The sequence below is a fragment of the Ochotona curzoniae genome, unplaced genomic scaffold, assembly GCF_017591425.1.
Source record: "Ochotona curzoniae isolate NIBS_2020 unplaced genomic scaffold, NIBS_Ocur_1.0 contig_3819, whole genome shotgun sequence".
NCBI lineage: Eukaryota > Metazoa > Chordata > Mammalia > Lagomorpha > Ochotonidae > Ochotona > Ochotona curzoniae.
Genome location: NW_024466004.1, coordinates 46,814,219 through 46,841,817, shown reverse-complemented (window position 1 = coordinate 46,841,817; position 27,599 = coordinate 46,814,219). Strand labels below are relative to the sequence as shown.

The 27,599-nt window shown below is 38.3% G+C and overlaps 1 protein-coding gene across 7 annotated transcripts in view; it reads right to left on the bottom strand.

Moving 5' to 3' along the window:
- Positions 1–27,599, bottom strand: part of KLHL32 (kelch like family member 32) — a 185,753-nt gene that overhangs the window by 12,391 nt on the left and 145,763 nt on the right. For 5 of the 7 annotated variants that reach the window (XM_040983795.1, XM_040983797.1, XM_040983796.1 and 2 more), the window contains 2 exons: positions 14,514–15,240; positions 242–300 (listed from right to left, as the gene is read on the bottom strand). In XM_040983795.1, the coding sequence (XP_040839729.1) occupies positions 242–300; positions 14,514–15,240 (786 nt within the window). Of the gene's footprint in view, positions 1–241; positions 301–14,260; positions 15,241–27,599 lie in introns of those variants that run through there. The other 2 variants (XM_040983799.1, XM_040983798.1) reach the window with 1 other exon arrangement.

The following is a 27,599-nucleotide window of genomic DNA, read 5'->3' as shown; positions in this document are numbered from 1 at the left end:
TCTACATTATGCAAAACCTAAAGAGTGAAGCATGCTGTACAGCATAAAAAGTTTTGGGAACTGAAAGGTTATAAAAATAGAAGGAATCACAAGGCTGTTTATCCAGATGCTTTCTTTTCTCTGTACAGGCCTGACACACATGTGCATGTATGTTCACTTGACATTCCACATACTGCACAATACTGCAGAAACCTTTTAAAATTCATTTTCAGGTAATGAGATTTTGTTATAGGATTCCTACCTGGTTAGGCTCATATACCATTAGCCTGTTCTGATACTGAGCTGTGTTAGTCACTCCACCTGTAACAGATTGATATGTGTTAGAGATTCTCATGAATAAAAAATAGGATAATTCAACAAAAGGATGAGATGCAATTAAAGGAAAATTAGCTCATTCTGAGGATCTGTTTGTACAACCTGTTTTAAAACCCGTGATATAATTAAGAAGCTTAATGTTGAAGCTGTTTTATTTTCAAGAAACATTTCAGAAGCAATCCTGCTGAACAAAAAGTATTCAAACCCAAGATAGCCCCAATTCTGCTGAGCTGGTCTGCCTGGTCAGAATGAATGGCAAAACAAAGGCAGGGAGTAAGGCTGAACACAGCACATGGAAACAAACTCTGTATGAGCCAGGGATATAGTTACGTGGAAATGACTGTCCTTACCTATACTGCATATTTAGATCTAAACTCCATATAGAACTATAGTGATAACTTGATATCTCTTGCAGAACAGCCATATCTAACAAAAGTCATTATTTATTAAAAGGCACCAAGAGCCAGTGTTGTTCAATGGATTATAACAAAAACTAGAAAAGTAATTCACATACACATTTATAATTTTCTAGTAGCCCCATTAAAGATAAAAAGAAACAGTGAACTCAAATGTATCGACAAATCTTACTAACTATGCTAGGGCTAAATATTACTTCAAAATGAGGTCAATTAGAAAATTAAGATATATTGTTTTATTCATACTAAATATTCAAAATCCAGTTGGTGTTTGACCCAATGCATTTTAATCCAGATTAGCCGTATTTCCAGGACTCAAGAAACCCTGCATGCTTAATGGCTTCCTTATTAGACTGCAGAAATCTAGGGCTCTCCACTACAATTGCTGTTGCAATTTTGAATTCTCTTGGAAAATGCATGGACTTGAGACCTTCTATTTATTGAAGGACCCCTAAAGAAAAAAAAAATCACCACACTTCCAGTTAAGTTTCTATCTTCTCTCATACTTCCTTTCTAGTTTGTGGTATATACACTAAGCTGTATAATGCCTAAAAGATTATTAATTCTACCTAACTTGTATCACCAAATGGAAACTCTTTAAAACAACACATGCAGCAGCACAGCGCAAAAATAACACCAATATATATTAAATTTTAGGTAATAAGATAGCTGTAATATGGGAACAAAGACAAAATCCACCTTCAGAAATATTGCCTTACACATACTGTAAAATAAACAATATTCTTATTTTAATATCATAAAAAGTAGTAATTATTCTTTTTTTAAAGATTTATTTATTTATTGGAAGGTCAGATATACAGAGAGGAGGAGAGACAGAGAGGAAGATCTTCCATCCAATGATTCACTCCCCAAGTAAACGCAACAGCCGATGCTATGCCAATCTGAAGCCAGGATCCAGGAACCTCTTCCGGGCATCCCACGCAGGTGCAGGGTCCCAAAGCTTTGAGCCTTCCTCGACTGCTTTCCCAGGCCACAATCAGGGAACTGGATGGGAAGTGGAGCTGCCGGGATTAGAACTGGCGCCCATATGGGATCCTGGCGCATTCAAGGTGAGGACTTTAGCCACTAAGCCACGCTGCTGGGCCCAGTAATTATTTTTTATAGCAAATATCAAAAGTTAAGTGAGACTAAAGAAGCCTCTTATCAGAACTTTAAAAAGTACGTAATTACAAGAATTACGCAGGATGGCTTTCACATTCCCCCGCCTTGACTAAATTTTAAAGAAGCTGCTTCTTGGGGCCTGGTGCCATAGCCTAGTAGCTAAAGTCTTCCCCTTGCTACGCCAAGGATCCCATATAGGCACCAGTTCATATCCCAGATGCTCTGCTTCCCATCCAGCTCCCTGCTTGTGGCCTGGGAAAGCAGTAAAGGACACCCCAAAGTTTTGGGACCCTGCACCTGCATAGGTGACTCAGAAGAAGCTCCTGGCAACTGGCTTCAGATTGGATCAACTCTAGCTATTGTGGCCACTTAGGCAGTGAACCAGCAGATGGAAGATCTTTCTGTATGTCTCTCTGTAAATCTGACTTTTCATTGAAAAAATAAATACATCTTTAAAAAGAAGAAGGAAATAAGCTGCTGCTTCTTGACTCAAGGCCTCTGCCCTCCCTGAGAGAATTTACTTTACAGAAATACATGTTGGTGAATTCTTCTGTTTCTTTGAGAAACACGGCATCTTAAGAGCTTCTGGTCAGTTCCACAACCCAAGAATATCTTCCTTAGGGAACTGGGAATCCTCATTTTGTAACCATCAAAGAAGGGGGCATCTTATCTCTATCCTACCCACCTTTCTATGGAAGGGTAGGGGCCAAACTTGGAGAGTAATGAGTTAACAAATACAGACAGCTTACCCACAGAGATATAACCAAAATCTGCCACCTCAGGAATAACTGAGCCTTCACCACGCATACACGGGTCAACTGCTCCTTAAAGGTCCGTCAGTACTTTCCCATTCCTTTGCCCCAGTGTTTAGAAAAAAAGGGGATATATATATATATATATTACCTTAAAAACCTATTATTTCAATAGGTTTCAAATAACATTCTAATTTTTCTCTCCCCTGTCAGCAGTGGTCTTGGGTAAATTTTTCTTCATCTTTTTTGCTTTGACAAATGCTTTGACTGGGTCACCACTGTCAACTGCACAGCCAGGAGTCAAGTAGCCAGAATTCTGAGGATTAGTGCCTAATCCTCAACAGAACTGGAATAATCAATCAATACTAATAGATACATAAAGAGGAGGGAACTGTCCAGGCCAGTCATGACTCTCTCTCTCAACCCCAGTAAAGAGATTCTATCTTTCATGTAATTGACCATGGCTATTATTAACTGGAGGGCTATTTTATATTCTGTCTGAAGCTTACCACTACTTTTAAGATCAACGAAAGCTTTGTCTGCAGAGGAAATCCACAAAGAACAGAGAGAAATGAGCTTTCTGACCTCAAAGAAAGTCTTCTCTGGCTTTCTCCTTGAATATCTCATTTCTAAAATGAAATCAAAGGCAAAGGAAACACACTTAAGAAAGTTGAAGCTGAAATGCCTACGTAGCGTCAAGATGTGTGTCAAAATAAATACAGAGGTATGTTTGCTCCCAACCTTCCCTTTCTTATCTGATTGAAAATGGAATGTTCAATAATTCTTTCTCAGCACAACCACACAAGAATAATCAAATCTGTTGAGACCTCACAGGTCTTCAGAGTTGAAATAATTGCCAGTGCTTTTGATCTGAGCCATAATAACCAGACTAATATCCAGCTCACCTATAACCATTTCTCCAATTGAGAGGGAACAGAGGATAAAGTTCCCACACATTGTTGGAAAACACCGAGAGTTTTGTTCCCTGTTTTAGAAATATGGCATGGAATTAATAGGTACTGAAGTAAACTGTTTTATAACACTATTTGAAAAATTTGCATCAGACTCTGTTCATTATAGATTTAATGTATGACCTATGGATTTGAGTATAACTATTACATGCCCTCTCCCAAGCAAGGGGCACACAATTTATCTCCACGTTCTTCAGAATTACTAATGTTCAGAATTGTTATTTACTAACTTCCACAGATGCATCTGTAACACTTTTTTTTTTCTTAATCTGCACTTGGTAATTAGATTTCTTACTCTTTCATGCAACTTTTTACTCACATAACAATGTTTAGAAATGAGATATTAGGTTACAACTTGGGAGTTAAATTAAAACCCCTAGTTAGTTATTTGGTTGATTATCCCTAGAATGTTAAACCACAGGAGGTGGCTAACAAGACCCATGCTGTAACTTTTGCCAAAACAGGATTGCAAAGGAAAATCTTGGAAATTGGTTCTATTGCTTTCCATGTTTGAAATAATTTCCAAATAAGCATATAAATAAAAGCCATTTCTACTCAGTATAAAAAACAAATTTTATAAAAGCATCCAAGTTTGCAGCGCACATTTCTTTAGCAATGTTACTCATTTGCAAAGCTTTATCATTACATTCCCTTCACATAACACTCTTCACTTTTAGATTAATCTGCTGAAATGAGATGCTAAGGATTTGCATACAGATTTGACTATACAAAAATAGATATGGAATTAATAACAGTCTCTATATGTTTTAATTTCTCCTAGACTGGAGTACCCTTGCCTGCAGCAGTATTCTTGGCTTTGAAAGTCATCAAGCTGATTTGTCTGCTCTGGGTTATGATGCCACATGCTGCTATACTGTCCCCTGCAATCAAAGCACTTGCAAAGATAGATTCCATGCCTTCCTCTATCGAGTATATTTTATAGATTGGCAGTTTTGATCTCCCTCCCCCACCCCAGGGGGGATAATCTGCATCTTAACAGCTTTCTATAGATACATCTGTCATTAAAAATGCCATCTCCTATCAGCATTCATTTTTAAGACCAAGTTTCCTCTAACTTTGAAGTGCCAGAGTCAAAGTTAAGATTTTTCAGCCAAAATTGAAAATGAGCAAACCGTCTCATACTTTTGAACTGTGACTTACAGATATACCGCAGGTTCCTGCAAAGTCAAATAAGTCTTTAAAAACTGCCAGAAGGAATGAGAAGTTACCACCATGCTACCAGCCATGAGAAATGCTTTCTATCATCAAGACAAGAATAAAGCATTTTTCTCAAGTGTCCTCATACAACTCCCCACAAAATATTGTGACAAATGGATGAATGCATACTGGGGAGAAAATGACAAGTGACTGCCAAACAAGTAACATTTTTCTCTGCTATACTGAGATCACAGACATCTCAAACCCATATTGTACTCAAACGTAACTGCCAGTGAAAGAATGCTGAGAGTGCCTGTATAATAAGATGTTTAGAAAATCTCCTCTCATATACTTTGGTCACAGTGGGTAAAGTCTGATGGGTCGGCTAGTCTGGGGCTTTTTTAAAAAAAAAAAAAAAAAAACATAGTTCACACTAGACTCTAAAAGTGGAAGGCTATGGGTCAGTGCCGGCCGGCTAATCCTCCATCCATAATTGTGTCCTGGCTGCTGTTCTCCCCATCCAACTCCCTACTTAGAGCCTAGGGAATCAGCAGAGATTGGCTCAGGTTCTTGGACCCCTGCACACACATGGAAGACCTGGATGAAACTCCTGGCTCCCAGTTTCAGATTTATTCAGCTCTAGCCATTGTGGCTAGTTGAGAAGTGAACCTGCGGATGGAGGACCTATCTGTATTTCTGCTTCTCTCTCTGTAAAATCTTCCTTTCAAATAAAATTAAATATGCCTTTTTAAAATCTCATTAATTAAAAAAAAAGTAGAAGGCCATAATTCCAAAAGCAGCTACCCCTGTGCATGGCAAGGATGGAGAAGGACATTAGCAATTTATTTGTAGGCTGGATGCCAATCCAAGATGGATCCACCAAACTGAGGATAGGGAGAACCATAGAAATTCCTCGGCAGCTCTGGTACAGGCCTGCAGGGCTCAACTACCCACCAGGAGAGGAATATAGGAAAGACTCTGGGTTCTTTCATGTCTGTGCTATTTGGGGAGCTGTTTAATATTGGCCGACACAGATTCCTCATTTACAAAATGGAGATGATATATAAAGGCATACCATAAAGTGAACTTTATGACAATTTTAGCTGCCATTTGCTTGGTAATAAAAGGTGTAAGTAACTGTGTAAGGTACATGGCATTGATAACAAATTTTATTATCTGCAATAGGTTTCTTACAATTTATTATTCTAAGTATTAGAATTACTGGCCATTTTATGTGAGTCTCCAAGAGATTTTTCCTACTTTAAATGTTCAAGCCCCTTCTCTGTAAATTTGCTGCAATACTCAAAAGACTGAAACTTTACAGTTACCTTTGTAAAATGTGTACTTATTCATTCACAGAGAGAGAGAGAGAGACAGACAGAGTGGGAGTGAAGTGAGAGAGAGAGAGGCAGAGACAGAGAGGGAGGGAGAGAGTGAGACAGGGAGAGATCTTCCATCTACTGGTTCACTCCTCGAATGGCTGTAATAGCCAGTTCAGGTCAGGCTGCAATCAGGAGCAAGCAACTTCATCTTCCGTGATTGGGAAGGGCCCAAGGATTGATTCATCACTGCTGCCTTTCCAAGTGCATTCAACAAAAATCTGGATGGAACATGGAAAAATCAGAACTCCAACTGACAATCTGATAAGGATTCCAACTTCACAACTGACATCAGGCTTGAACTCATTTTATAGAGCTAAACTGATTATTAGCCCTTGAGAAAAGTAATGACAAAGCGTTATTTACAATAAATGCAAAACTAAACTTTTGGTAGAATTCTAGAATAGATATTATTAAACCACAATATCACAACTTTAAAGGTGTTCAGATCACTGTAAGCATTGTATACAGAAGGAGATTCAAGATGGTGGAAACGATAAGGGCACTTTTAAATGGACAGAGAAACATTACCCAGTGTGAAGCAGAGAGGGCACATTCCAGGAAATAGGAGAGGACAGAATGACAGAAGAGGGGCACCTGGAGATTGACAGACATGGGAAAGCAGTGGACAAAATGGTGTGGTGTTGCAGTGACTGAATTGCATAGACAACCGGAACTCTACCACCAAGCAACAATGTGGGAAGGGATGTTCACCAGGAGCTCAGAAAGTGAACCCAGAAAAAAAAAAAAAAACTGTTCCTCTTGCTGGTCTGTTTGATTTGACCAGATGCAGAGAGAGAGTGGCAGGTCCCAGACAGGTGGTATGGGAACAGGGTGGATTTCACAGCCCAGTTTGCCCTCTAGATGTGAATCAGGCATCATTTTGTTTAAACAGGCAAAGCCTATGATGGGAGGGGACTGTGCATGGGCAAGCTGGAAGTGAACTCATTTCTGGCTCAGTGAACTGCAACAACATGACATCTTACAGGTTCCACCCAAGATATGTCTGGCCAGCCCTCAGACCTGACACCCAGCACATCAAGAACTCTAGCAGTGGCACATCAGGACCCATTTTGTACAGTGTGGCAAAGGCTTTAAGACTATAGGGGACAACAGTGAGCTGCATGTGCTGAGCTGGGAGCAAACTCACTGAGCTCAGTGTATTGTACTAGTCCCACAAGAAAATAATACCAACCATGGCATTGTATGGGTCAAAAGAGGTCTGTGTGATCCTAAGACCAAATAGCCAACAAGTTCTGGAAAGATCAGCACTACCTACAGTCTAGCTCTATAGGACACCTGGTGTCTCCCTCATCTTGGCACCTGCTTCAACCAGATATGGGAGAAAGGTTGTACAGACAACAGTGAAACCTCAGCATGGTATTACTGGAGGTGGAGAGTGGTGAGCCAGGAGCTGGGGCTATGGAGAACTTGGTGGAAATCTAACATAATAACCCAGAACTGGAACTTGATGGAGGGAGTGGCAAAAGAGATCACAAACAAAGAGCCATGTACCAACTGAAATAAGGAAAATCAAACTGCAGACCTGTGGGTGACACAGCTCAGAAACTTGTCTCAAGGAGAAGAATCCGCTAATCAGAGTACAATGCCCAAGAGCAAAAGAAGAGACAGAGGCACAATGAATACTACTGAAGACTCCCCTGCAAAGAAGTAAAACCCTTTGCCAATCTCAGAGTTAACTGAGGAAGACATCGAGCAAATGGGGGATACAGAATTCAAAACACTTGTTATAAAGCTTCTTATCAACAACAAGAAGCACATAAAGAAAGAGTTCAAGGAATTTAAGGAATATGTCACACTGGAAATGAATCAAATGAAAGCTGATATATTAGAAATGAAGAATACAGTGCAGTAAATTAAAGGTACAATGAAGAGTCTCCAAAATAGAATGAAGGAGACAGAAGAAAGAATCTCAAAATTAGAAGATATTTCTTGTCACCAGGAGGAAACAAACACAAAGCTGGAAGCAGAACTGGATCAGCAGCCAAAAATTCAACAATGGAAAGACAGTATTAAAAGGCCAAATATAAGAGATATGGGAGTTCCAGAAGGTGCAGAAAGAGAAACTGGGATTAAAAATATATTTAATGAAATAATAAGGGAAAAAATACCTAATCTAGAGAATTTGGAAACAACATCCAGGAGAGGCACAGAACTCCCAGCAGAGTTGACCAAAAACCATCTTCACCATGACACATGCTAATCAAGGTCTTTTCAATCAAACATAAGGAAAAGATCCTTAAATGTGCATGTGAAAAAGATCAATTGACATATACAGGAATGCCAATTGAATTCACAGCTGATCTCTTATAGGAAACTCTAGCCCAGACGAGAGTGGAGCGACATATTCCAGATTCTAAAAGCAAAAATTGTCAGCCTAGGATAACCTGTCCAGTAAAGCTTTCCTTAGTCTTTGAAAATGAAATGAAATTCTTCCACTGTAAAGAAAAGTTAAAAGAATTTGCTTTTTCCAAGCCTGCCCTACAAATGATACTTCAAGATGTTCTCTTCACAGAGAAAAAGAATAGCACCCACCAAAACCAAAGGCAAATGTGAAGAACATCCCAGTAAAATAACAACAGAAGACTAAATCAATGAATAAACCATTGCTAAAATGACAAAACCAAATTACTACCCATTCGTATTAACCCTGAATGGAAATGACATAAGTTCAAACGTCATAGATTCGTAGATTGGATTAAAAAACAATACCCATCTATTTGTTGTCTACAGGAGACATATTTCACCAACAAAGATCAACAGAAACTATTTCTCGTAGATTTTGATATTTTTAAATTTAGTTTCATCTCTTCAAAACACTTTCTTCTCACTAAATTCTTCAATGACTCATAGATCATACAGTAGCATCATTTTCTTCAAGAATGTTCTGGATTTTCTTTTTCATTTCTTCAGTGACATATTAGTCATTCAGTAACATGTTATTTAACTTCATGGCATTGTTAATTTCTTTTTTCTTCCTATTGTTGACTTTGTTTTGTGGCTTTTCATTTAAGGGGATGTATAATAACTGTGACATGGAGACTATCATATCCAATAGCATGTTATTTAATTTCATGGTGCTATAAATTTCTATTTTTTCTTCCTGTTATTGGTTTTGTATTCTGGCATTTAATTTAAGGGGATATATAGTAACTGCTACTAAATACTATCATATCTAAATGTGAGAATACAATGCAGTATGCATCTCTACTTTCAGATCAAAGATGGGTTTCCCATGAAACTGTTAGCTGTATCTTGATGCTGGACTCTCTGCCCTTGTCCATGATGGACATATGATCGTTTATGAAGGACTATACTATAGTAATAATTTGGGGAACTCATTGAGAAGGGGAGGGGATTAGGGACAGGGTAAGGGAAATTCTTAGGTCTATGAAACTGTATCATAAAATGATAATAATAATAATAAAATTTGAAAAGCACTGTACATATAGAATATATAAGCACACATAGTATACAATATAATCTGTACACTAACTACATATAACATAATTTACATGAATAATTTCTTCTGAATTTCAATTTTCTGTTCTCCAGGAATATATTCTATAGTAGTTCCATATTATCATTGTTTCATTGCAAATTTTCAATTCATGCTGCTTTTTAGGTTTTAGAAACTGTGTGGTGGAACCACAGAAAGAAAGATACTGTGAAACTCAATTCTCCGTCAAGTTAGACAACTAAAGAAAGCACAGGATTATGGATTCTAAACAAATTTCCAAGTAGCATTAGTTTGTGAATAATTTACTTCCAATATATATCATTGCAGGCACTTATATTATTTAACATATACTTCTCAGGATTTTGCTGTAGTAACAAACAATGGTATCCATGTGGTTAGTGGTAAAACAAGAGTTTGAAAAATCAGAGACATAGAATTCAAATTCTGACCTTGTCCATATTAGCTGTCTGAGTCACTTACCTCTTTAAACCTCATTCCCTGAGCAGTGGTGAGAGAGAACAGTAACACATATTAAGGATTCAGATAAGTCTGATTAACATGAAACCTTTGTTTATTTTTGGAAGATCTAGGTGATCTGACTCTTTTCTCTCTGTTAAAACTTTCAGCTGTTTTGAAAGAAGTGCAAAACCATATCCAGACTCTCAGATCAATACTGCAGTTGGGAGAGAGTGAGGTTGGGACAGCAGTAAATGATATATAAAGTAACTTTTGGGAAGACCTGGTGGTTATACCATAAAGCAACAATGCTTTAAATATTATCGTCTTTAATTTATATATCTGAGAGACAGAGTCAGAGTTATAGGTAGGGAGACAAATAGATAGACAAACACTCTAACTTCCCAAATACCTGCAACAGACTCAGCTTCTAAAATCAAACACAGATAAAATGAAATGCTAGGTGTGTTCAATGCTGTGTATTATCCACATGGCAAGAGAATTACTGAAATCATTTGACTGTGAAGTTTAAGTGTAAGGACAGAGAGCAGTTCATGCATAATAAGAAAGTAGCCATTGGACCTGTAGCCAAATTAGGCTAGAAGTGCAACGTTACACATTTTCTACAACATGGTTCCTGCTCTGTACTACTTCTGGAAAATTCTTTATCTCACCATCACATGCTATGTTGTCATACCATTTCACAGTTTCTTCCTTTTAATTTACTCAGGCCTATTGCTCCAGTAGTAGCACAGAAAAGGACTTGTAGAGGTCAAGAACTTGGCTCAGCATCTAATGATTGACAAGATTGTGTGTGGTGTGTGTGTGTGTGACAGCATAGTATGGAATCTTAGTTCACCACATTGCCTTTGCCATGCATATTGTTAGTTCCCAATGTTTGAGATGCAAGCAAAATGGTATCAGATACACTAAAGCTAAAGCATGATAGTTAAAAAAATTGTTAAAGAAACTTTACATTGTTCTAATTTTAGTGAATATTAGAAAAGCCAAAATCCATTCAGTAGGGGTGAATAAATTAAGATTATTTTAAATGGGGCAATTCAGTCTTCATATAAATTTAATCAAGATGAAAACAAACATAGCTTCTGGGTAGTTAAAGAGGCTTTAACAAAAATGTTCTTTCATTAATGCGATATCTGAGAAACTCTGAGTGTCAGCTCCTAGAGGGTAGGAAGTGTGTTTGTTGAATTAATCTTATTTATCCATGACCCCTTGTAAGGCTACAGCATTTACCAAGGCAATCAGGAGAGCACAAAATACTGTTGTTGAATAAATGCAATAGTGTTTGTCTTATTTTTGTAGCTTTAAAGCACTAATTTTGTGGTTAGTTTCTCATTATCTTGTTTTCATTTTATATAAATGAACTGATACTGCTCTGCAAGATGAACTCAGGATTAATTCCCACCCACCCCCACCAAAAAAAAAACTAAAAACAATCTTTTTAGTATTTCACACACTATCGATTACAATATAGAACATATATTTTAAAACGCAGCTTCAGGATATTTAGTGCTTATTTTATGTTGCTACTGTGAATTCTGAAGTGGCATGGAATGTAGAGAATTGGGTCACAATGTCAACTGCCACAGCAGCCTGAGAAACCTAAGATGTATCTTTAACTGAATGCTAACTGAAATATCCACATAGCTCCATTTTCTGATTTCCTGACAGCTGCTGGGCTTGAAACCTATAGAGCGGTTTCAAGTTGGACAGCAAAAGAGGTGGCAGTGGGCAGGAAGTGAGCACCTCAGAGCAGCCTCCAAAGACACATTCATTTCTTGTTTTACAGAACAGTTCTGGCCCCTAAGATCCACATACTATAATCTATACGCTCTCCACCTCAAGCAAAGCTAGCAGAGCACCAAAAGAATGCAAATGACTCAATCCCCCATCAAAAACAGGAAATACTTGATTACTTGGTGATGGATAAGAAATTGCCTTAAATTTCTTATAAATTTATAAATCAGGCTAGCACTCCTAAATCAGTGATAAGCAAGGTGAAATACACCTGTCTTGTTTTTAGGGGACCCTTTAGTAAACCTAGACATTCTCCCTTATTCATGGTTAGATTCACAATTGATTTATTATAAGCTGGGCCTGAGGAAAGAGGCAGATGACTGAGGGTATTGGAAATGTCACTGGCGATCTCCTCTTCTTTCCAATTAAAGGGATTGTACTGTACACAGGAAAGTAAGTTTTTCATCTCAAGTACACAGTAGGGAGAATCAAACCTGAGGAAATTGTGATTGTTTTCATTAAGTATGGTTAATACAGGCAGCATACATTAGTGCAGAGGAAGAACAAAGAAAATGCATTTCCTTTCACAGTAGGAGAAAAACAAAGTGAGAAAGCAGTAAAATCTGTAATAGTTTGATACATTTCATAAAGTGCAAAAGGAAACATAGAGATCTATGTTGAAAAGGAAGTCAGCTTGAAACCGGGATGACAGATCTAAGCTCAGCCAAGAAGAGCTTCTGTGCATTCTTAGGGCTTCACTAAAGATATTAAGTAGCCATGTCTTTAAGAATATGTAAAGGAAATTCCAACAATTTTAAAATGCTAATCTTCTAGCTAAAAACATAGGGTATATTTATTAAAATATTTATAAGAAATTCATACAAAATTTAGGAAGTACAATGCAAAATTTAGGAATATCGTGCATTAATAATATATGAAATCATATGAGTAATGGAAGAAACACAAATTGGGAGAAAACAGAAGTTGCATTGATTTCATAAATTTATCATGGCTTTGTTATCCAAGAAAATACAGATCTGGTCCTTCTATTAGCAAAGACTTACTTGCAGCCTCATTTGAATTTTCATCAGCAACACTAAGAGGCTACATTCTTGGTAGTTATTTTCTAAAAAATATAAATTTTAAAGAAAAATAGAATTCACTAGAGAAAAGTAATTTTGTCAGAATATGCAGGTGTTTCAAAAAGCCAATGTAAAATGCATTTATGTAAAAGTTATGCATGCATTTCAATTATCATAGGCACCAAAATAAGCTTAGTTTTGAAATCTACATCCTATGAATTACTCAAAGTACCCATATATGTCTTCATATACTAACATAATACTATGAGGCATTTGTTTGGTACATGCTACCAGTAATTGTCATACATACTTCGTGTAGTCCCCTCCTTGGTGTTCGTCTTAAATTCTTCCACTGGTTTATTAAGCATTTAAATCCGAACAAAGAGTTAGATGTGGTCAAGGAAAATGAACCAATTGCCAATAACTGAAGCCTCACGTGGAGAGGCTGAGACTGTGACTGTTTACGGAATATAGCAGAAGGAAGAACCGGCCAAGGCCACATGAATTAGCTTAAATGAAAGAATTTTTTCAAAACAGATATTATTGAGGAAAACCTTTGCAAGTATCCTTAAAAGTGATTAGTCAGTCAACAAAACAAAACAAAAAAAGAAAACAGCAAACTTACTCTCCATATTTAAGTTATTTGATTTTTCTGTTCTTTGTCCTTAGTCACATAGAAATCCAGCAAGCTCGATGTGAGTTATAACATAGGTGTCCTGCAATCAAGAGAAGAAGTAACTTTCCTCTCTGGGGAACACCCTTCACACACAGGATTCCAGGTCTATCTCAGTGATAGCACTGAAAACACAGGATGGAAAAGTGCTGATAAGAATGATCTCGGCCTCACAGACTCCTGAGCAAGCAGAAGGACAGCCATAAGAGATGGGGGGAGTATGTGAGTGTGGATGAAGCAAGGCTGCAATGCTGTGATTACATGAAACTGATACAAGCAGCCTCTCTACACTTTTTTTTCAAAATCAATTTTAAAAAAGGACAAAAAAGAGAACTAAAATATAGCTCACATTGTACTCTCCAATAATCAGAATAGAAGTATAAATAAGAATAAATAATTAGAATGGAAAGAATTATTTATCATTCACACATAATACACAAATTTTGCTTTAGTGCCTAATATTCTTTCCCTCAGTTCACATTTAGCTATTGACCTGGACATATATACCCATTGTTACACCCAGAAAATGGGGTTTACTGGACTTCTACTTCTTCCGACTTTGATGAAATGGTTCCTAGATAGGCAGTTGAAGGCGAAAGAAAAATTCGAGGCCCTAGATAAATCACAAACAATCAGGCACTAACGATGTAAACAAATAGAAGGTTTGGTAGAAAAACAGGTGTGATGGATCATTAACTTCCGTCTTGAATTTTTTCAGCACTCATTATTCAGGAAGTCACAGAAAGGTCAATTGTTTCCAATTACATTGTTCTCTATAGAGTAGATGCTCAATAAATGAATGTTAATTAGCTAAAATAGCACCCTGCGCTTAATCGTTCAATTTTAAGTGGCCACACTATCAGAGCTTTTAAATTTATGCCGCAATTTGCATTTGACCTTTTTTATTATTATTATTATTGAGACCAAGGTAGGAAGGAGGCATGCTCTACCTGATATCCAAAGAAGACCATCAGCCACATATCCAGCATGACACGACAGGGATCTGTCAAAGGACTGCACAAAAGTCCATTTATTCTTCTTAGGGCAGTATCTCTCAACCGTAGGGAGAACCTGGCGCAGTTCATTTCGGCCCCCTACCGCATAGAGGTATTCATCCATAGCACCCAGCACAAAATGCTCCCGGCAGTTTTTCATGGGTGCTATCTCTGCCCAGGAATTACTGCGGGGATCAAAGCGGCAGGCAGTCCTCACGGCACACGTCCTGCCGCTGGCGTGCTCAACTTCCCCTCCTGCTACGAACAGAAAGTCGCCCATGACTGCCACACAATGGTGACTTCTTCCCACCGGCATGGGCGCCAGTTCACTCCAGTTGGCAATGGCGGCAATGAGGGCATTCTCCTGATCAACGGGGTTGAAGTAGCGCAGTTCCTTGACTTTACAGACCTCACGCTTTTTGCCGCCGATGATATACAGCGTGTCTGACTGGAATCGTGGTTTTGTCCTGCGGGTCTGCCAGACGGGCTGTGCGTAGATGCTCTGGTGGTATTCCAGGGCCTCGTTGACGAGAGCTGTGGCCGTCTCACTGGCCTGGACAAGAGGGTGGGACAGGGCGACGGTATGAAGAGTGTCCACATCCATTAGGCCAAAGCGGATGTACTGCAAGAGCTCATCCAGGTACTGGTAATGGCAGTTGTGTTCCAACCACCTCACGGCTAGCTGAAACAGAGGGAAGTGGGATGAGTGGAGCATACCAAGGCAGGAAATAAAGAGCAGCAGCTGTGGCTGTTTAACAGGCCACCATCTATTCTTTCAGGTTTCTTTGCTTTTTTTTTTTTAAGAGACAGTGTAACACTGGGATTTTGTGATATTCAGAGGAGGAACCCTTTTCTCTGTTAACAGAGAAGCAAAATGACTCAAGATATTGTTACAAGGGTTAAGCCACATTGCTGTGGATTTCCCATATCACTAGGGGCAATAATTGCTTTTTAAAGAATACAAAATTTGTGGTGAAACAATCTGTTCTGTAGATTTCATGCATAATAAGTTTGGACTACCTTACTCACCAGGCAATGCCATCACAGCCTAAGTGATATATGCCAACCCATGAGTCAATGGGCTGTATCAATAGGAATCGTGTAAGAAACTACGTGATCATCTGAGACCACAGGCTGTACTTGAGAGAAAATCAATATGACACCAGTAGAATGATGTAGGAAAAGACTTCCCCATACCTTGGCTAGATAGGACTATTTGCAAGCAAGAGAAGAAATGGGAAAAAGGGGAAAAAGCCCATAATCTGTCAATCTTATTTTTTCTTTCCATTAGTTTGAACCTTGAAGACAGCTGTTATTTGCACAAGTGACATACCAGCAATTTGTTAGAACCATTTTCACAAAAGTCAAGTATCAAGGGATTGCCTTTGTATTGTGGACATGGTGACAAAGGAATCCTCACCTCTATTTCCCCTTTCCAGATCTCTTTCAAGAAGAAAACTACAGATGAAGAAAATTTCCCCAAACTAAAACAGATACATCAAATGATACATGCCAAAAGAAAAATAATGCTTTCAAAAAGCCAAGGAAGTAATTAATTCATGCAGAACTCAAAGTTCTGTAATGTGATTTAATATTTAAGTTTGGCAAGCATTCCTGTACATCAACGTAAGGAGCTATATCTAACCCACAGAAACTTGAAAAAAATCTATAGATAATGAAATTAAAACATAATGAACATTTTTCATAAGCTTATTCATGATTCCTCATATTCCAGTGGGCATATTTGATATGAATTATCCTTAGCAGTACCTGCATTAAACAAGATGTAAATAATACAGATGTAAAGAAATTATGTAAAGAAATTATCAGAAAAAGGCAAAATAATGAAATATAATACTAAATTATCTTATTCTGTTTTACTTGCTTCTAACCCATGGAATTGGGGTTCTAGGCTTCCCTGTTCAGATGATGTATATCATTTTAACGGAAAAAAATATGTAGACAGGCAGGTATAAAAGAACATGGCACTCTCAAACCATTACCCTTTGCCAAACACGAGAAAGATTTTCATCTTGATTAAAATAATCACTTAAAATCATTAAATTGTTTGGAGGTCCTGGATGAATGGGATAGTCACCATAATATTTGCTGGTTTTCTGTCTACCATCATCCCATGTTACATGCACCCTGCTTGCCATATTCAAGTTCCTCAAATATTATGCATTACAGGATATTTTGTACACACATATTAGTTTGCATTTCCCCAGGTAATTTTAAGAGAATCTTTCCCAATGATTCTCACAGATGTCAAATACTTTTCACATCTTTATAATTTACAAATATATTCAGACTATACAAGTCATTCATGCTTGTAGTTTAGCCTGCCTTTGTATCACAAGTGAATATAATTTATAAGGAGCTTTCCTACCAGTAACTTCAAAAGTAACAGGTACACAAATTACCTGGAGTTTACAGTCAAAATACAGATTCTGATTTAGTAGGTGGTGGTGGGGATTGGACGTTCATATTTCTAAACAACCCAGATGAATTGTATGCTAACATTTTATGGAACACATTTTGTATAGGAAGTGTGGCATTGTGGCACAGTGTATTAAGCCATCTACTGTGTTGCTGTCAATCCATATAAGTGCCAGTTCAAGTCCTGGTAAAAAACTTGGGAAGGCACCCAAAGATAGTCCAAGCGCTTGTGCCCCTGCCACCCACATAGAAGACATGGATAGAATTTCAGACTGCTGGCTTCCGCCTAGCCCAACCCGTTATTGTAGCCAATTAGGGATTCAATCAGCAGACAAAACACTAATTTCTCTCTCCATCTGTCTCTCCCTCTATCTTTTTAATACTACTTTTCAAATAAATAAATCTTTAAGGTATAAATTGGAAGTGATCTGATATCATGGGGAATATAGCATATTATGAGACTCTAGTCCTTTGGGATCTATACATTAATGACTAATTCTAATAAAAACTGATTCATATAAACATTCTGCATTTTTGCACTTACGATAATAAATATATATAAAATTTTTGTGCTCTATTTTTACTTTCATAAAATTATAAAGAAAAAACTCACTAAAGCCATGAATAACTCTTTTATATCCAAATGATGAAAGAATAGGAAAAGACAATTTTTAAAAAGTGGGCCACTTTCAAATGAATTCTATGCTGTGAATCTCAATGGAGTCAATGGAGTGCTCTTTGCTGCCATGTTGAATTAAGAGCAAAGTGATGCAGGAATTCCTAAAACCTATTTCAGAGGCTTATGAATCACAGAAAAACCTGATCCATCATTGTGGCATCATGAAACCTAAAGGCCACAGCTAGCTGTGTGGCATGTTTTCGTGTTTTAGCTTAAGTGATATTATTAGGAAATCTAGTGGCTTAAAAAAAATCTTGATACTACATCGAGAAAGTGTAACTCATGGGAAGATAAAACCCTGTCTTATTTATTAGGCCATCTGATTTCCCCATCGCCCTAAAGTCTGGTATTTATTCCAAAAGTAAATGCGGATAGAAGCTAACAGATTATATCCCACCTTTTGGAAACAAAGTCAGCAAGAGTGGAAGATAAATTATGGATTCAGCTGGGAAGGTGGTACACAGCAATGGGTGTTTAGGGAACATGCCATCAGGCAAGCTGTTTTCTATTTGATTTGAAACAAGCTACACCACCATCTCCAAGAACAACAGGTGATCTTCCAAGCATCCTACCTGAGCCAGTTAATCTGATCCAATGGAGAGTTGTTCCCTCCTAAAGAAACATTTGCTGCAGTTTAATATAACTTCAACTTATCTCATTTTCTACCTTTGATAAGAAGAGTTTTTGGTACACAGTTGGCTATATACTCTTTTTTGAATGAATAAATAACTCTTTACAACAAGTTCTTGGCTCTTTCTCATACTTCCTTTGAATAAACAGCATCAAGACCTTTATTTCTTTATATATTTATTTGTTTGGCACAGGCTAAAGTTTTTTTAAATTTTATTATCTAATTTTTGTGGCTTTCCAATAAAACCTTCCTAAACTCTCAAAGCTCTGCATTGCAGCATACAGTGAACTAAGCTTAGATATAAAAGCTCTTGTTTCCTTCCCTTATATGCTTGATGCTGGCACCTCTGTCAGATTCCTGGCAACATATGGAACATCACAGTCATTTAAACCTTCAAATAAATCTTATGTTGTTTATACAAGAAAAACTTTAGAGTCCGTTTGCTTCAAGCAGAATATATATATGTGTGTGTGTGTAAATATAAGTATATATATATATAAAGCCTAAATATGATAATATATAATCCTCAATTCTGCAAATGTTGTTCTGGTTCAATTAAAATACCAGTTTTATTCAAAGTTATTTCAGAAATATATTAATTGGATGAACAAATGTTACATTCCTAATATTATCAAGTCCTTGAATTTTACTGAAATTCCTGTATTATTCATGTCAACCACACTTGGAAGATGTTGTGTGAAATCTAAAATTCCCGATCCTTTTAAAGTATACATTTTGATGTCTAAGTCTACTTGTGAATAATCATATATGTGTGTACTCTACAATATGATCCAAAGTAATACAACAAGAAACTTTACCCCCACAAATTTCCAAAAAACATATTACTTATGAGTTCTTCCCCAATCTAAGAATGTTTATCAGTGCACATCTCCATCAAAATGTCTTTATAAGTAGCCGGCTTTATGGTTTGGCTTGAAAAGTTGCCATCTGCAATGTGAGCATCCCTTCTGTGCATTAGTGCAATTCCTGACTGTTCCACTTCCAAATCAGCTCCCTGAAAATGTGTCTGAGAAAACAGCAGAAGATGGCCCGAGTCCTTGGGCCCTTGTAGGACAACTGGAAGAAGTTCCTGGCTTCTGATTTCAGTCTGGTGCAACCCTGGCTGTTGCAGTCATTTGAGAAGTGAACCAGCAGATAAAAGATCTCTCCTTCCTTCTCTGTAGCTTTGTGTTTAAGGCAAATAAATAAAATAATAATTCTTTTTAAAAAGCCACAGGTATCCACATTTTTAAAAAGGTCTTTTGATCTTGCAAAAATATGTGCACACATCCCTTCAAAAGCAGGTTCTCATCACACGAGTAAGCAACTATCTTTAAATGACACCAGCAAAAGTTGAAGACTTTATGACATTGTTGAAAGTGACTTGGTCCACCAATATTATTTTTCAATGAAAAGGATGCTCTTATCATAGAAGTCATCAGCTACAGCTGAGTAAGCAGTGACTGGTATTTTTGTTCATAACCTTTTCTACCACTTTGATCAGGGGCAGCTATTATTATTTTCCTGTTGAAAATGTAGTTGTAGACAGCTCTGCTGAAAGTGCAAACTAAGCCCTCTTTTTTTTTTTTTTTTGCAAATGCCCATGCTGTGAAGGCATAAGTGTCTGTATCCTTGCCAGTCTTGTCATTCCATTGAGATAAGCCAGGGCACCAGTCTCCCCTCGGTGCCTGAAAGGCAGCATAAATTCTGCAGTTTTGCAAATTCAGAAGGGAACAAAGGAAGGGCACAGGAGCAAATCAACAACTGACATTCCTGAGCATCCACCAAAAAGCTGGACATATTGAAGAGTGTTTGGTCAACAAGGATGAGGAAGTCAGGGAGGCTTACTTTACTAGAATGAGTGACAATGTATCAGCAGAATTTTTCCTTTTAAAACAGATATGCTTTTTTATCTTCTATTCCATGTCCTTAATGGGAAATTCAGGGATTATTGCATATTAGTTGAGGTTACATAGTTTAGAGGGTATCGTATAATGTCTTGATTTCTAATTCACATAAAAGTTTATCAAGACATTTAAAAAATATAACATACCGTTTCTTTAGAGTAAAAACATAGAAAATTTAACCAATGTTAGTGAGCAGCTCCTAACGTTTTCTATGCTACACTACACAAAAGCTCAGTTTCTTAATGTGAGCTGTGTAAGGTCTGTATAGTAACTTAAATCTGAATGATGGTTGCTATGGAGAAGAAAGCTTGTATTAAGAAATGAAAGCACACATCTTATAGTCATATTTTCTATAAGACCAAATAAAGGCAGGGATTCCAATAAACTCAAAAACATCAAACACTAGAGTTTCAACTAGAACAATGAAAATGTTACCATGGAGGAATATTAAAAATCATGACAGTGCTCACTTGAGTGCTATAATTAAAGTTGTGTCAACAGTTTGCTTGTAAAACAGATTTTTCAAAGGAGGTTGCACATTAACTATTATAGCTGACTGCAGAGTTACATAAGATACATATGATATTTTCTTCCTCTAAGAAATATATTTCAATGGAATCAAAATCTGTTGAGGCCCTAGGTTTACATGTGACAAGACCCCAAAACCCCTGCAGCTTTAAAAACGAACATTTGGCTTAGCAAACACAATAATAACACATATTGTTTTATTGCTCATTTAAACTTTTATTAAGCTGGGAGATTGATATATGGCCCTATTTTTAACATTAGCATAAACTCTGTGCTCTGAAAATTATATATTTTTAAATTTTTTTATTAATTACATTGCATTATGTGACACAATTTCATAGGCTCTGGGATTCCCCCAACCCCTCCCCGTACCCCCTCTGCATGGTGGATTCCTCTACCTTGTCACAGTATCACAGTTCAAATGGATTCTGGGGATGTATGAGACTGGGCTAGGCTCCAGCAGCCACTGACAATTTCAAGAGCCAGAGTAGGTGTGGGTTATTTTGTAGCACCTGCTGATCCACATGAAAGCTAAGTCTAGGATTAGGCCAGGCAGGACTGCAATGTAGCTCCCACCAGAGAAGAGAGCCAGAATGGGTGTGGGCTGGTCTGGAAAGGCTGCAGTATCCACTGGTGAATGTCAGGACTAGAAGTGGACCAGGTTAGGAAACATCCCTGTGAAGCAACTGCCCCAGCTGGTGAGCAAGAGAGCTGAGGCTACTGGCATTCTAGGCCAGGTCAAGCCAGGCTACACTACTCATCAGCACACAGTACCCATCAGCATATGTCAGGTCTGGGGCTGAGCTGGGCCAGTCTGCAACACTTGCTGGCAGGCACAAGAGTCAGGATGCAGTACAGGCCAGGCTGGCTTGGGCTATAATAGTCACCAGTTCACATTAGGGTAAGGACTGTGGGAAGGCCAGATGAAGCCAGGCTGTAGCACCCATTGGTGGATGCCAGTGTGAGATTGGCCATGCCAGACTGGGCTGCAGCACCCACCGGCATATGCAAGACTCCAGGCTGGGAGCAAACTTGGTGGGGAGGGTGGAGGTAGTCTGTGGGAGCTCTCCTTTTGGGCCACTGCGCCTATTGGTGAATGTGAGAGCTGGGGGTGAATCTGGCTAGGCAGGGCTGCAAAAACCATTATTCTGCATTCCAGCTGGGTTTGGGGGAGAGCTGGGCTAAGCCAGACCACTGCATCTGCTGGTATATGCAAGAGCCAGGACAAGTACAAACTGGCCGGGCTTTGCCACAGCATCCACTGGCAAGTGTCAGGACAGTGTGCAAGATGTGTTGTACTGGACCTCAGCAGCCCTGGAAAATGCAAGTTCTGGAAATGGAAGTAGATCTGGTAGGGAAACTGTGGGCACTCCTCTGCTGGGTTGCAGCTCCAGCTCTGAGTACCTGAGAGTTAGGGTTGGGAGCAGTTCAAGCTGGACAAGGTAGACCCATTGGCATAAGCATGAACTGGGTCATGGGGTGGGTGAACTGAGCTAAGCTGCAACGCACATAGGAATATACGAGATCCTGGCATGGACCATAACTGCTGAACATAACTGACACATAGAGAAACTGGGACCAGGAGCAGGTCCAGCAGGGGTTACTGGGGGTCACCCCAACAAGGCTACAGTTTCCAATGTTAAATGTAAGGGCCAGGTCTGTGGTAGGCTGGGTTGGGCTGGGACACAGCACAGGACATGTGGTTGAGGATAGAACCAAACAAATTATAATCACTAGTGTATGCATAGGCTGCTGTAGGTGACAAACTGAATTGGACCTGTACTGGCTAGCACATACCAGAATCAGGTGCGGGGTTGCCCCAGGTGAGGTATCTTGGGAGATTCCCCAACCAGACCAATGGACTCAAAACTCCAGCCACAGCAAAAAATCATACAATTTGTGGTACAACCTTGGAATTCAAGTACTGGGACTGGGCCTCCTCGTTTGCTGATACCTGTCAAGTGGACAGCATGACCGGGTACATATGGGGACAAGATGGCTGGCTCATTTAGTCCTGCAAAGGCTGTCCAGTGCCATGTCAGAAGATGCAAAACAGAACAGGTTGGACAACTCTCCTGGCTGAGTTTTGGCAGCAAGTGTCTGGGTAAGTGGATGCACTGGGGTGGACTCTGTCAGTGAAAGGATTTTGGAAGGACTTTCTCAACTTTGGAGCAATGAAACTAACAATGTCTCATAACTATCAAGATCATTCAAGCAATACCTTACATCAGGGTGTCAAAGATGACATCAAGTGGACATACCCCATCACCAAATACTGATGTAGTTTGGCAGCTGGGAACGGCCACTTCCCACTTTCTCTCACTGTTCCCTCCCAACCAGATACAGGAGAAAAGGGAAGAAAAGGAAAATTGGAAGAATTTGTCCCACCCACCTTCCTTCATGCCTTGGCCTTCCCTCCCCTAATCAGAGGTACTTATGAACATGCATCCTTTATAACTGTGTAAACAAATAAAAGATAAAATTATTAAATAAAAAAGAAGTGGCTATCAAATTGAGTTAGTTTTAAGAAGTCAGTTATAAAAAGCTAGGTGAGTATATAGCTGACATTGGACAATCATCCAGTTTCTCATGTTTAATACTAGTGAATTGATATCTCTTTTACCTCAAGGATACACATCACCAAAAATATTTCAAATTAGAATCCTCCAAAACTCCTCTAAATGGGAGAGACAAAAAGGAAAAAAAATGCTAACTGTTGTGTCTAGTATTCAAGCCATAGGTTTCTACAGTATAAAGTTTTTATAAGTCTCTTTTAGGAAACAACTGTCTATAATTTTGTAACACTTCTACTTCTGTGCTCAAGTGAAAGCATAATGCATAAAGGCCTGCCCATGTAGAGAATGAGGTTGCATCACAGTTTTCTTTCTCCCTAGGAATGCTCTATTAGCCAACTCAATAGATATAATCCCTTATAAAAATGAAACAATTTTGACCCAAGAACAGACATTTCAAAATAGGTGACTATTTCAAAGTACTATTTATTTGGGATCCCAGTATAAGATATTATAAATGAATGCAAATAATCATATTTAGTAAACTGGTCACATAAATTTTACCTCTGGACTGCTTTAAAATATGTCATTACTATACACACTATGTGCATAAAGTTTTAGATGGTAATAATGTAGGATAATATTTTAGATGGCAAGAATGGCCTACAGCACAATAAAAGGAATTGACATCATTCATGTCAATGAGGTCTCAGGGAAAATGAAACCTGTTGTTTGTCCCTTTATGTTTGAGCAAAAAATACATACAATTATAGAAATAACATCCCGTAATTGTCTTTCTGGGTTCTAATAATGGTCTCTGCATCCCCTTTGGTCACTGTTGGCTGGGACTGCTTCAGAGCTTACAAATGTGTATTGATGGCATAGACTGCGCAATAGGATGGTACTGAAGGTAGGTTAATATAAACATGTCTCATTGTATGTTAAGGAAACTCTACCTTTGGTCAGTGATACATTAGCTTATATGATTGGAATAACACTAGAAAATGAGAAAAAATCAACTTGACTAATAGAAAAAAGCTGTTCCGTAGCCAACTGGCAACAGAGACGAGTGTGACACTCACTTTCTTTACTTTCACATCGATATGGGTCGCCTCAAATCTGAACTCAGTTAACTTAGTGGTGAGGAAAACAACACATGAACTAATTATCCAGGTTTATTATCCTAAAAAGAAGTTTGATTGTCCCAGTTGATCACCTCTGGTTGTGTTGTTGCCTGGGAAAATAGTATAATACATCTTTCAGTTTTTCTCATTCATCCATCCCTTAAATTCTTCAGTGTCCATTTTATGCAGAAACTTGTTTGGTGTGAACAAGAGAATTCCAATCAGCTTACTTTCATATATTGCCATTCACTTTCAACTCTATCACCACCACAAACTCAAGGTTTACACTTCATCCCGGGTATCAGGATGTAGGTGTATAAAACATATGCATACAATTTGTAACTAGAAGTGATAAAAAAAAAACCCAGCAAATTTTAAGTTTCAGTCTCTGGTAGACAGATTTTTAGGCATCTGCAACAGCCATCTTTCTATGTTGTCATTTCACTGGTGTTTTAAATGTTGCTGGCACATTTATGAATTTTGTGGTTTTAAGAAACTATTTAATTTGTAAACATGCCCTGGAGCATCCTGAGAGCATTAAACCTTTGAATACTCTTTATAAATTAATGCAACAATAATCAACCAATGGCACATTCATTGGCAAATGTACTTTCCCACCTGAAATTAAACCTTTAATAGTAGGACTAAACAGACCGCACTGGCACAAACAGCTGCCCTTGGTCACTAAATCCCTCAAACAAGGGATATTATGATGAATTTAGATATCCAGGAAGGACCTAAGCTGGATTTAAGGGGCTTAATGTTGGCAGCCTCCAAATGAAAAAGAATAAAAAGAATTCTCAAAGATCACTTTAAATATTAATTCAGAACTATGTAATACAGGGTTGGACTATAAAATGTGCTAACTGAAGCATAGGATGAAACATTATCAGAGTCTAATCTCAACTATCAAGAGGATAGAGCCTAGAGCAGCTGTCATGCTAGCTGGCAGGGCTGGAGAGAGGAAGGCAGGACCTTCCTCACCGATTACTTTCCAAGTGTACTCACATAGGTGATTCTGCCCATTGACCACTTACATTGTGTGAATTTCAGTCCAGTTACTGATATTTAAAGAGCATATTTCACTCTTTACTCTTTAAGTTCACTTAACCACATATTGGTTACTATGAAACAAGGTATTCTTTCTTTCCACCTACCAGGACGTTTGAGCATGGTGCAAGAAAAATACCTGTATCATAATTTTTAATATCCAAATAGAAATTTCAAAGATTTAGGATAATATCCAGGTCATTATATAAAAGAGTTCGAGACACAATATGAGCATAGCAAATAAGTAAATTCAGATGAATCTTTAAAACAGAAATAAAATGAGCAAGAATCAGAACAGCAGACCAAACCAATAAAGACTTTGGATCAAGAAAGTAGCCAAGAGAGTCCAATCTGCAGCCTGCATATGAGGAAGACAGACACGTGTGGAGCACAGCCCTTATGGGAGACACCTGGAGGCTTGACAGTCTCAGAAATCTTGAAAGAGATTACAATAGAAGGAATGAGTAGGGATGTGGTGGCTATTGCAAGAGAGGAGTTTTAGCTCCAAATATCAATCTGTAGTAGCTGGAAGAGAAAATGGAGTCCACACGAGGGAATCTCAGATGGGGGATGTTCCTAAATGGTTAGGAGGATAGTTCCTCATCAACAGTTCTAAGTGCATCATTGTGGGCATGGACAATGGCAGAGTCCAGCATTCCATTGTCAAGACACATCCAACAGTTTCACTTGCAGTCCATCCTTGATCTGGAAATAGATGTGCACACTGCATCATGTCCTCACTACGCTCTTGTAATGATATGGGAGAACTCAGTGTGCGTGTATGGGGAGGGTGTAGGACAAATCCCAGGGCTTATGGAACTGTATCATCTGTATCATAAAATGATAATAATAAGAAAAAGAAAAAAGTAAAAATAAAGAAAGGAAGAAAATGGAAAGTAAAAATAAAAATGGTTAGGAGGAAGACAAAGGTGATACGTGAAGGTGAATGGCTGAAGACGAAAAAGAAGTCAGGTTTACTGATGAGTCCTGCAAGCCAGAGAACTGCCAGCACAGGCGATACAGTGAAGTGTGACCCTTGCCAGTGTTTCCTACAGGGACATCACCATTGGGGAGACAAGATCTCCTTGGGAAGAGCCATTGTGAGAGCTTGGAAACGGACAAGTACTGGAGAGTTTGCGATGACACAAGAAAAACCCTACACTCTGGAGAGAAGTTTTCCAAAGTTAGAAAGAGGGATAGTATACTCCTTTGGAGAAGGCTGGAATCCAGTCAGGCTTAGACCCCAACCAGTCTGAAATAATGAAGCATACTTTCTTCAAGAAACCAACTTTGCTTGAGAAACCCATTAATTTACAAGCATAATGAATCTGCAAAGTAAAACTTCTCGTTGTCATAGCTACTAAAAGATGACATTAAAATTAAACCTCCAGCCCAGCGCTGTGGCCTAGTGGCTAAAGTCCTCACCTTGAACATGCCGGAATCCCATATGATCACCGGTTCTAATCTCAGCAGCCCTACTTCGCATCCAGCCCCCTGCTTGTGGCCTGAGAGAGCAGTTGAGGACGGCCCAGAGCCTTGGGACCCTGCACCCACATGGGAAACCCGGAAAAGGATCTGGGCTTCTGGTTTCAGATCGGCACAACTCCAGTCCTTGTGGCCACTTGGGGAGTGAACCATCGGATGGAAGATCTTTTTCTCTGTCTCTCCCTCCTATCTATATCTGTTTTTCCAGTAGAAATAAATAAATCTTTAAATAAAATTAAACCTCACATACAAGAAATGTAATATATATGATCCAAATTGACATTTTGCATTCTATTATTGTATACAACTCTTGTGTATACTCTTTGAAGGACAGCGGTTTTTCTAACTTGTTGAATTCTATATTTAATAGAGGATTAACTTGTGATTTCAAGTACATATACATATATATATATACATATATATTACATGAGGTTTGTTCCTATTTTATAAACAGAAACATTTAAAAGTGTATCCTTAAACTATTTTTCTAAATATAAAAAAAAAGTATTGATGGACTTGATTGGCACATTACATCTTGTCACTTGAAAACAACACAAAATATTGGGAAACATCTCTGAAGACTGTTTACTCTATGTTGTTCCCAGAGTTAAACAAAAGTAATGATTGGTAATCTGGTTTGGTGAAGAATCTGGAAAGCTCCCTCCTCGATTGTTCTCCACCGCTG